Consider the following 12,500-nt stretch of genomic DNA (forward strand, 5'->3'; position numbering starts at 1 on the left):
GTCTGCCTTGAAATGTTTGTGGACGCAACGTAAATTTTTATTTATTCTAAAACACTGGTCTATGGCAAACAAAGACAGTGTTCCTTGCCTTCTAACATTTTTTTAAATCTTTGAAATTCTGGATTCTGAATGTTTAAATTTGAATTCGTATCATTAGGGATAAACTCAAATGTTTATACTATTTTTTTTCCTATTTTAATGAGATATTGAGAACATGAAGAAAGTCTATGGCAAACAAAGATATTGCTTATTGATTTTTAACATTTTTCTATTTTTGAAATTCTGAATTTTGAAATTTGAATTCTTATCATTAGAGATAAACACTAATGTATATACTATTATTTTTCTATTTCAATGAGATATCAAGAACGTGAAGAAAGTTGAATACTGAGTATGTTCTGTGTATATATTACAACAAATTTGAATTGCTCTCATATAGAATCTTATATTTGAAAAGTCTGGGCTTTTGGTTGCTATTTTCTCGATTAATCGTATCCCTAATTAAACACAGAAGGAGAGAATCTGTAATAATTAAGAATTTTGTAAATATGAGATTCTTTTTTCTATTTAGATGTTATAAAATTTATATTTTATTCAAGTGGTGAAATGACTTCCCGGTAACTTATTATCCTCATTTTATACGGTAGATTTTATATAATTCCAATGAATTATTGGAAATTCAGTCTCATATCTCCTCAGGTGATCTTTGATATACAGTTTAACCTTGTTCTAAGAACTGTGACCACAAAATCCTAATTCCAAAGAATTTCATCTGAATAAGGAAGTGAAGTTTGTATATTTCTGTGCAGGGGGGCATTTTATTATATGGATAGCTTGTCTGAATATATTAATATGTATTCTAAAACTAAAACAAAACAAAAAACAGACCACGGCCGTTATAAAAACATCCTACAAGGGACTGTTTCTATAATTTTTGAAGAAATATATCTTTAATTCATATAAAAGTAAAAAATCTACAGTTCAGTCCCATTATTATAAAAATTGAGCTAATATTATGAAGCTTTGTATATGATATATTTATAAGCTAGCAAATTATTATTTAGGTATATCACCGTAATATTTTCATATATTTCAGGCTCACGACTACATGCTGAGTTTCTTCAAGGGAGACAAGATCGACCTGCTGAAACATAAAGACTTGGAAGGTAAGTTAAATAACAAGACTGCTATCATTATTATTTTAATTATTACTACCAGCTAGGCTACAACACTAGTTGGAAAAGTAGAGAGCTATAGGCCCAAGGACTCAAATAAGGAAAATAGCCTGGTGAGGAGAGGATATGAGGAAACAGATAGAATAGTGTTTTTGAGTATTCCCTCAAGCAAGACAACTCTACCGCAAGACAGTGGAAGACCATGGTACAGATGCTTTGGCACTACCCAAGACTAGAGAACAATGGTTTGATTTTGGGATGTTCTTCTCATGGAAGAGTTGTTTACCATAGGTAGAGTCTTCTTCCTTTACCAAGTGGAAAGTAGCCACTGATCAAGATTAGAACTGAACAGTAATTTATTACACCATGAATAGTTAGCACATTGAAAAACTCAGACCTAGAATTACGTATATACACATATCTATTACCCACTTACTATCGATCCTGGCCTATTATTATTAATACTAGCTAAGCAACAACCCTAGTTGGAAAAGCAGGATGCTTTGTATAACCCCAAGGGGAAAATAGCATCGTACAGGAAGGAAATAAGAAACTGAATAAACTACAGGAGAAGTAATGAACAAATAAAATTAAATATCTTAAGAATAGCAACAAGATGAAAATACATCTTTCACATATAAACCATAAAGAGTCTTCTGGCAGCCTGTTCAACATATGACCATTTGCTGCAAGCTTAGACTTTTGCAGATATTATTGTTATAATCAACCTACCCAGAAAATAAATAACCTTCATGATTGAAAGCTTTTATGATATAAAGCGAAACGAGAAAGCTATCATTAGTTTTTATTCTCCTGACGAAGTAATGGACCCCTCCTACGGCTGGCTGTGTGAGGGCTACATCTTCGCCATTTATAAGATTAATTATAACTGTTTTCTATCAAATTGCAACAGCTGTTGCATGTCTCATGATTTTGTGGACGAGTGTCTTTATAAAAGTCTGTATTTAATTTTGAGTTGTTGGTCATATCACAAAAACTTAAACTGGTGTTGTGAGTTAGTAGCTATTTCCATTTTCTTCTTATTTTTGGAATTTATATTCATAAAGTAAAATCATTTTATACTCACCTGGAATTCTTTTCAAGTGATTTTTTTGGCTAGGATTATTAATAACATTGTGAAAGTTCAAGAGGCATGTTGTTCCTTATAATATCTATAAAACAACTGATTCTGTAAAAATCTAAAAAGCCAGTGTATATCTGAAACGATAATCAACAAAACATTAAATTTATATTATTCTTCTTAATGTAACCTCTTTGATCTTCCTATTCCTTTTTCGATGAAGAACATTGCAAAATATATCTATATTCATGAATTAATTCCTTTTTGTATCAGTTTTTCTTCTATTTTGGAGATTGTGGTAATATGAATATTGGAAATTTGGATTGATAAATTATTTTGTGCTATTTAACGGATAATCTTCAAATGTTAATTTTCAAACATAGAAAATTTGCCCAGTATATGTACTAGTGCAGTAGGACAAAGAATGTTGCCTCATGTTGTTGTTGTTGCTGTTGTTGTTGTTGTTTTTGTTGTTGTAGATTGCCTGGCAATTCTGACCAAGCACGGGCTCTTGCTGCCTCAGACTGGAAATTATGCTTCACTCCCGATGTTCTTGAAGGACAAAAGGAAATTATAAAGTTTTTGAATTAACGTTATTCATAACGTATTGGCACTTTATTTATATCATATTGATTTTGCTTCCACATAGTAGATATTAAAACTAACGATTGGAGGTATGACTCTCCTAAAACTCGCATAAATCATTACCATTCAAGGCATCAGCTTTTCAATCAATATATTTGTTATAAATCAGAGGTGAAAACCAGGAGACACGAATTCTTCGCACGCTGCATGGTGGACCGACTGGGCTTGGAAGCCGTTGATGGGTCACTTGATTCTGGAAAGGTTCTCCAAAACAGTCTTAAGATGGATTCGTCTGATGTCTCTGTGAGTCTGGAGTTTCCCTATTGCCTTTATACGTTTACATTATTATTATTATTATTATTATTATTATTATTATTATTATTATTATTATTGTTGTTGTTGTTGTTGTTGTTGTTGTTGTTATTATGTAACCTACAACCCTAGTTGAAAAAGCTGGAGGCTAAAGCCTAAGGGCTCCAGCAAGAACAATTAAAATAAAAATATATTAAGAACAATATCAAAATTAAAATAAGTTTTTCATGTATAAACTATAAAACGAGACTTGTGTCAGCCTGTTCAACATAAAATCATTTGCCGCAAGTTTGAACATTTGAAGTTCCACCGATACATCTACCTGATCAGGAAGATCATTCCACATGATGTATTCCAAATGTTTATTTTTTTTAAATTGCAGGCTCTGATGAAGATGCAAACGATAATTAACATCTGCGTAACCAATAGTACCGGAGTAAATGCAACGGAGGTAAGTGAAGTAAACTTAAAGAGAGATAATTAAGAATAAATTTATTGGTCCTAAAATGGTAATGCAATCCAATAAGAAACTACCAGTTAGTGAGTAACCCTTGCCCTCCGGAAACTTGAATATTATTGACTTAAATAACATTTTCAAATAAGATCACATTGAATAAGGTGTGAGAGAGAGAATGAAAAGTAAATATAATAGGCTTGATACTAAATATTATTGACTCATATAGCAGTTCCCAATAAGATAAAGTTAAGTAGGGTGTGAGAGAGAATTAACATTAAATATAATGGGCTTGATATCGAATATTATTGACTTAAATAGAATTTCCCAACAAGATAAAGTTAAGAAATAGGATGAAAATTAGATTATAATGGCCCTGATATGGTGTGACAATCCAATAAGATGCCAGTACTAGTTAGCAAGTTACTCTTGTCCTCCTTATAAGTGAATATTATGTACTTAAATAGCATTTTTCAATGAAGTAGAATTAAGTAAGCTGTTAGAGAGAGGACTACAAATAAATCCAATGGCTTGTAAATTATTGACTTAAATAGCCTTTTTTTTAATAAAATGTCAAACATCTAGTTATAGAATTTACTGTTCCCTCAATGCCTTGCCTGAAATATAATCATGATTAGCAAGTTACACTCGTCCACTTGAGACTTAAACATTATTAACTTAAATAACATTTTCCAATAAATTATCATACATTTACCTATAGAATTTACTGTTCTGTCACTGTTTTGCCTGAAATATAATCCTGATTAGCAAGTTACACTTGTCCTCTTGAGACTTAAACATTATTGACTTAAATAGAATTTATTTCAATAAATTATCAGACATTTACTTATACAATTTACTGTTCTGTCACTGCCTTGCCTGAAATACAATCCTGATTAGCAAGTTGAACTTGTCCCCCTGAAACGTGAATATTATTGACTTGAAAAGAATTTTTTTAATGAAGTATCAAACATTTAGCTATAGAATTTACTATTATGTCACTATCTTTCTGAAACATAATTCTGATTAGTAAGTTAAACTCGTCCTCCTGAAACTTAAATATTATTGACTTAACATTTTCCAATGAATTATCAAAAATTTAGTTATAAAATATCAGGTTATGTCACTGCCTTTCCTGAAACATAATCCTGATTAGCAATTTACTCTAGCCCTCTTGAGACAAACATTATTAACTTAAATAACATTTTCAAATAAAATATCAGACATTTACTAACAGAATTTATTATTCTGTCACTGCCTTAACTGAAATATAATTAGGATTTAAACTCGAGCATGTGCCATGTGGCCACTACCCTAAATGCTGCTGATTTTTACCTTAGATTATCTTAAAACTTTTTCCAATTTCCTTAAATTTTAAGGTAGTACAATTGAAATTACCTTAGAATTACCTTGAAACCATGAAAATTACCTCAAGCTAAGGTAATTACCTTAAAGATTCAAACCCTGAATATGATCCTAATGCATATTTTACTATATTTCCTCATAGCAATTCCTTCTGCTGAGAGGTTGCGTACGTCGTTTGGTGCAGGAGCACTGCACATTACAACAACAGCTCCTTCGTTCTTACTTGGAGAGAGGCAGAGACGCCTCGCCGGCTTGTGCCAACGTCAGCACAGACTATCATGTAAATGTTTATCTAAATCTTTGTTTGAAGTAGAAAAGGATGAAGTATTTGAGTTTTCAATTTTCTAAATTATTAAGTAGTCCATCGTTCGTAATATTTTCTAATTACTTAATGTAAGTAGTTCATTATTCAAAATCATTTCTAACTACTAACAGTAAGTAGTCCATTATTCGAAGTATTTTCTAACTATTTACTCTAAGCAGTCCTTTATTCGAAATATTTTTTAACTACTTATTTTAAGTAATCCCTTACTCAAAGTATTGTCTAAGTACTAACTGTAAGTTGTCCTTTATTCGAAATATTTTCTAACTACTGACTGTAAATTGTCCATTATTCAAAATATTTTCTAGCTACTGACTGTAAGTTATCCATTATTCGAAATATTTTCTAACTACTTACTGTAAATAGTTCATTATTCAAAATATTTTCTAACTGCTTATTGTAAGTAATCCATTATTCGAAATATTTTCTAACAAATTACTGTAAGTTATCCATTATTCGAGAAAATTTCTAACTACTGACTGTAAGTAGTCCTTTATTCAAAATATTTTCTAATCACTTATTGTAAATAGTTCATTATTCGAAATATTTTCTAACTACTGACTGTAAGTAGTCCATTATTCAAGATAATTTCTAACTACTGACTGTAAGTAGTCCAATATTCGAAATATTTTCTAACTACTGTCTGTAAGTAGTCCATTATTCGAAATATTTTCTTACTACTTAGTGTAAGTAATCCATTATTCAAAGTATTTTCTAACTACTGACTGTAAGTAGTCCATTATTCAAAATATTTTTTTAACTGCTTGCTCCAAGTAATTCATTATTCGAAATATTTTCTAACTACTGACTGTAAGTAATCCATTATTCGAAATTTCAAAAATTTTCCTTTTCAGAATTTGATGCTTGACGAGCTTATCGATGCTTGTATGGCCGAGCAAGCAGTGAAGGCAGCTGACGGTAATGAGATAAAAGCCTCCATATTGACATTTATTCAAGCTATTGTTTAGAAACTATCAAAATAAACTTCAGACAAATTTGATATTAAATGAATTACTAACAATTTAAAGTGAGATTACATCAATTTCAATTTGCTAATCTTCCATATTCAAAGAAACATATTTTGTGAAAATAATTTCTTTCTGTTTTCCAGGCACAAAGCAGCTATCGGTGCTGGCAAGCACAAACAAAGGACGTTTTGCACAGGTAAATAAAGAAATACTTAATCAAGAATGGGAATCTATAATACAAATAAAAGATAACTGGAGTATCGAAGATGCACTGACAGGTTAAAGAGTAATGGCAAAAAATTCAGATAAATTATTTTTACAACGGGTTTAAGACTAAATTGGGTTGTGATGTTCTATTGGAAACGTCCCTCCCTGGTGATCGGCCAGACTGGGGTTCAAGTCGTACTTAAGCTTGATAGTTTCTTGTAGTGTCTGTAACCTCACCATCCTTGTGAGCTAAGCATGGGGCTTTTAAGGGAGCCTATAGGTTACCTGCTGAGTCATCAGCAGCCATTTCCTGGCCCTCCCTGGTCCCAGCTTTAGTGAGGAAGGAGCATGGACGCTTTAGGGCAATGTCCAACTAGCTCTAGCATTGTCACTGTCCCTTGCCTCTGCTATTCATGAGCGGCCTTTTAACCTTCAGTGACACGAGTCTCAACGAGGTTATATAACCAGCAAGGAATAAGTTCTCTGGAAAGCTTTGTGAACAGAGGCCTTTCCTATTAGACTGGCAAATAGCTCATAGTTCTCAGGTGTTTCAAGGGAAATTTAGATATGGTTTTATGAAAGATCTGTTTACTGCCATCTAATGAACAGTTGGCTTCTGAAAATCTTAGTGAATATTTTTTAATTTCTGAGTAACTTTTTAGCAACCCATTTAGAAACAAAAATAGGAGTAATTTGAAGTGTCAATATGAAGTAATATCCTTAGTGAAAAATGAAGCAAGGAATATTTTTTGTGGTGGTAATAACCGAACATTCTCTAAATAAAAACTGCATTATATACCCACTCAAATCTTTATTCCTAAAGGGAACATTGCTCAAGTACCATTCTCTCTCTCTCTCTCTCTCTCTCTCTCTCTCTCTCTCTCTCTCTCTCTCTCTCTCTCTCTCTCTCTCTCTTATTTTGTCACAAGATGTGAGTCCATACAGGAGGCCTAACATTAATGACCATATATATCATCATTAGTCATATTTTTATTAGCCAAGCTGCAATTATAGCAAACAAGATCCTGATAAGGTAAACAGCCCAGTCCAGAAAAAAAAATGAATAAATAAACGGTAAAAAGAGTAACGAAAATAGCATTGTTAAAAATATATATTACAAACAAGGAAAAGAGAATATCATCTATCTCAGCAGGAAGGCATTACACCAATTTTGAACTGCTACATGCCATGAAGACAAGAGCGATATGACATTAGTTCAGGTTAATTGAGAAAATAAAACAATTTGCATGGAATCAAGAGCTAAATGATAAAGAAATGGTTCCTAAGGTAAGAAGTCCCTGCCTAGGAAAAGGAACAAGGTTGTAGCAAAATAGAAACGGTAACAGTCAAGGTAGAAGAGACACCTGTTTCCGAAGGAACAGAATTTGAGCATTGTATCGTCTTATAAGGTAAAACAAGAATCATTCAGATTAATAATGATATTTCTACAGTATTACTTATTCCTTTTTTTTCTCTTGATTCCTTGCGTTTCCCTATTACGGCCGTGTGCTCTTCGAGATAAATTGGAATAGCAATGGATATCTAAAATATTGATAATTACATTCAATTCTAATTCATTTTTTTTAGACAATGATTTTATCTAAAATCTGCGTGGCCGAAAAGATGAACTGGATTTCACCAGAAACAGGATTCAGTGGCGACCTCCTCAGAGATTTTGTCTCCAACTTCACCTGGGACTTTGTTCCCGAAGTAAGTGAAATGTATTTCTCATTGCAACTAACCTACAAATACAATGCGATTTTGAATATTGCATCTAAATGAGAAAAGGAGTAATTTTATATCATTTATATTTCCTTTTCACCTTTGATGATTTTGATAGATTTTTTCCCAGTATTACATAAAGTGCATTCAAAATCCCCGTTAGAAAAAAAAAAAAAAAAAAAAAAAAAAAAAAGCTGTTAAGCTTAACATTACTTATAAGGTATTTTCGTTACAAACACAAATTGTGTACACCCAGGTATGAAATAACACGTAGTCACACAAACGTGCATACACACATAATATGTATATATATGTATATAGTTTCCCTTAGGTTCCTCTTTTAAACAATGTAAAGGCTATCGTCCCATTATCATCAATATTTATGAAATATGTAGTTGAAATGTTTTAAATTTGTATGGCAAAGTGCAATGCAGTAATATTCTAGTTTATTGCATTTTCAGTATATTCATATTATATATATATATATATATATATATATATATATATATATATATATATATATATATATATATATTATATATAAATATGTATATATATATATACATATATATATGTATATATATGCATACATATACATATATATATGTATATATATATACTGTATGTATACATATATATACAGTATATATGTATATATATACATACATACATACATACATACATATATATATATATATATATATATATATATATATACAATATATATGTATGCATATATACTGAATATATATATATATATATATATATATATATATATATATATATATGCATATATACTGAATATATATATATATATATATATATATATATATATATGTATATAATGTATATATATGTATATATATATATATATATATATATATATATATATATATATATAATATGAATATACTGAAAATGCAATAAACTAGAATATTACTGCATTGCACTTTGCCATACAAATTTAAATCATTTCGACTATATATTTCATAAATATTGATGATAATGGGACGATAGCCTTTACATTGTTTAAAAGAGGAACCTAAGGGAAAATTCAGGTAGAGAAGTAAATGAATCAAAACAGATCGAAAACATAACTACACAATTGCATAATCATAAAGTTAAAATCAAGTATGTTAATAATCTAACAGAGACGCTTAACTAACACTAAAAACAATAGTACAATAACCAGACATTTTGACTTGTAATTTTTTTTTTATTTTACTACTTTTAATATTCTTTCATTCTTTTCTTAAATGGGAGTTTCTTCCCCCATGAGTAAATAGGCACAACCTTTTTTATCCTATTTTTTGTATATTGATATTTACATTTATCCGTATGAATGCATATGTCTAACATTCTTTATCTTATTGTATATTGATATTTACTTTTACCATTTCAGGGTAGGGAGGAAGTCTTAAGGGCAATGGAGGAATGTGACGCTAACCTGGAAGGCAGCGTCCACAACCAGGTTCACCAGTGGGAATCCTGTTTTGCCCCTAAAATCGTAGAGATTTGTGGATTCAACAGTAAGTTCATAAGTCCTTGAAGGATTATCTTCTTTTATATTGATTTTCCTATGGTGATTCCATCGAGTAAAGGCAGTAAATTGTCAGAATTTTGGTGGCTGATGTGGTAATGTCCCTCACTGGTGATTGCCAAACTAGGTAGTCCCGCTCAAACTCGTTAGTTTATTTGATCGCTTCATCCTCATCATCCTTGTGAGATAAGGATGGCGGGTTTGGGAGAGCTTAAAGGTCTACCTGCTGAGTCATCAGCTGCCATTGCCCGGCCCACCCTGGTCCTAGCTTGGATGGAGAGGGGGCTTAGGCACTGATCAAATGTACATATGTTCAGTCTCTAGGGCATCGTCCGGCTTGATATGGGAATGCCACTGTCCCTTGCCTCTGCCATCCATGAGTGGCCGTTAAACCTTTAAACCTTTAAATTGATGGAAGAAATAGAAACAGTAAGGACAATATAATTCTAGATAAAAGATGGACGAATAAGGTCCCTTTACTTTGGGCTTGTTTTACAGTCGAGAATATATTCACAAGTTCGGATCAAACATAATTTTCCCATTATTACATAAACACAGACAGCTTGAATAAAATTACCAATTTGACAATTTAAAGGCTTCACTCTGTACGTCCAATTATTTTTTTCTCTCAGGAAGTTGCCAATTTATTTTTAACTATTATTAATTACGTACCATCAGGGTGGGTAATATTTTTTGTATAATTTTGAAGCGTATTCATATTGTAGAGCTACACACGAAGGCAATTTTTCATCGAATTGAACAAGTCGATTCTCATAGATGTGGTTGCATAATCTTCAATCTATTTCGTATGGTCTAACCGTCATTTTAAAGTATCTATATTAAGAATAGTTTCTTTTCCAAACTTATCAGTAAAAAAAACAATTCCTTTTACAAACACCTAGAATCAAAATGAAGCATTTTTTAAAATCTTAGAATAGTATTTTTTGCGAAGATCCTAAATTAGAAATAGCCCTTTTTCCAAGAACCCCAAAAATAATCTCAATCTCAAGCATTGAAATTTTAGATAATCCTTTTTATAAGATTAAAATAGCTCCCTTTTCAACCTCTTAATATAGAGATAGTCCCCTTTAAAAACATTTAGAATAAAAGAAGCTTCCTTTCTAAGCTCCTTGAATAATAATAGTCCCCTTTCTAAGCTCTTAAGATAAAAATATTCCCTTATCTCAGCTCCTAAAATAGAAATAAGTCTTTTTCCAAACTCCAAAAGAAATAAAAACCTTCCCAGGCTCATGAAATAATATTAATCAACTTTACAAACTCCTAAAAGGAAAATGGACACCTATCCAAACAATTAACATGAAAAAAAATCGTCTTTCCAAGCTCCTAAAATATAAATAGTCCCTTTCCAGCTTCCTATAATAAAAAATAATCACATTTCCTAGCCTCTAAAATATGATTAGTCCCATTTCCTTAAACTCGAATAAGATACAGTTCCCTTTCTAAGCCCCTAAAATAACTCTGAATGAAAAAAAAAATAGTTACCTATAAAAACCCCTAAAATAAGAAGAGTGCCTTTTTCTAAAACTGTAAATAGAAAATCGCCTCATTTTTTCTTGATTGAGAAATTATTGGCGTTTCAAGACCATAGCTTTATCAAAAACAATTTCTACATTTACAAGATATGATGATTTATCACAAACACTTGGGATTTTCATTTATTTAAATAGCCACAAATACCTCTTAATATCAAATTTGCTTTGCCTCGGGATCAAAGATCCAAGGAATAATTCCTTTTTCGATAAGAACTCTGGTTGGCCAAGGATTCAAACCCTGACCAAGTCGAAACTGAAGTGACAGGCAACTAGATAAAAGCTTCTGATTGGCCAAGGATTCGAACCCTGACTAAGTCGAAACTGAGGTGACAGTCGATCATTCTAGCACGCGCCTGTCACCTCAGTTTCAGATTGGTCAGAGTTCAAATCCTTGGCCGACCGTAAGCTTTTATCGAAAAAGAAATTGTTCCTTTGGTCTTTTATCTCGAGGCAGAGACAATTCGATATCTAAGAGGTATTTGTGGCTTATTTCAATTAACAAGATATGTATTGTATGGTACTTTTTAGAATCCTTGGTATGCCAGAAGCTCTTATAAAAAAAATTAATTACTCCTTGAGTCTTTAATACCGAGGAAGAGCGAATACGATATCAAGAGATATTTGTGGCTTATTTAAATTCAAAAGATATATAATTGCTAATAAAACATTCTTAAAGATTTAAAGGTTGCTTATGAATGGCAGGGGCAAGAGACAGTAACAATGCCCTATCAAGCAGGACAATGCCCTAGAGACTGACCATATATACATATGATCAGCGCCCAAGCTCCCTCTCCACCCAAGCTAAGACCAAGGAGGGCCAGGCGATGGCTGCTGATGACTCAGCAGATAGACCTATAGGCTCCCCCAAACCCCCCATCCTTACCTCACAAGGCTGGTGAGATTGCAACGACCAAAGAAACTAACGAGTTTGAGCATAACTCGAACCTCAGCCTGGTATTCACCAGTCAGGAACGTTACCGCATCGGCCACCACAACATTAACCTCTTATCTCTGAATCACCTTCCTAATCCCACGACTTTAAAGTTACAAGATATGTATTTGCTGAAAAGCCCTCTTACCTCTGGACTAACTTCCTAATCCAACGGTCTTTCATTTCATTCCAGATAACATCACGAAATTCTTCTTCCCCTTCATCAACGCCGACATTCAAAAAGCCGCTCTGGAATACATCGAAGATTTGACGGACGACGACGAT

At 32.1% G+C, this 12,500-nt stretch overlaps 1 protein-coding gene across 1 annotated transcript in view; it reads left to right on the forward strand.

Annotated features, from left to right (window-relative positions):
* LOC137642054 (uncharacterized) overlaps nucleotides 1–12,500 on the forward strand; it is a 21,002-nt gene that overhangs the window by 5,071 nt on the left and 3,431 nt on the right. Inside the window, exons 4-12 of the mRNA XM_068374619.1 lie at nucleotides 1,097–1,166; nucleotides 3,011–3,144; nucleotides 3,536–3,604; nucleotides 5,115–5,252; nucleotides 6,149–6,212; nucleotides 6,406–6,458; nucleotides 8,057–8,179; nucleotides 9,594–9,720; nucleotides 12,409–12,500. The exon at nucleotides 12,409–12,500 is cut by the window's right edge and continues 190 nt beyond it. Of these exons, the coding sequence (XP_068230720.1) occupies nucleotides 1,097–1,166; nucleotides 3,011–3,144; nucleotides 3,536–3,604; nucleotides 5,115–5,252; nucleotides 6,149–6,212; nucleotides 6,406–6,458; nucleotides 8,057–8,179; nucleotides 9,594–9,720; nucleotides 12,409–12,500 (870 nt within the window). The remainder of the gene's footprint in view (nucleotides 1–1,096; nucleotides 1,167–3,010; nucleotides 3,145–3,535; nucleotides 3,605–5,114; nucleotides 5,253–6,148; nucleotides 6,213–6,405; nucleotides 6,459–8,056; nucleotides 8,180–9,593; nucleotides 9,721–12,408) is intronic.

This window comes from Palaemon carinicauda, chromosome 1 (assembly GCF_036898095.1).
Source record: "Palaemon carinicauda isolate YSFRI2023 chromosome 1, ASM3689809v2, whole genome shotgun sequence".
Taxonomy (NCBI): Eukaryota; Metazoa; Arthropoda; class Malacostraca; order Decapoda; family Palaemonidae; genus Palaemon; species Palaemon carinicauda.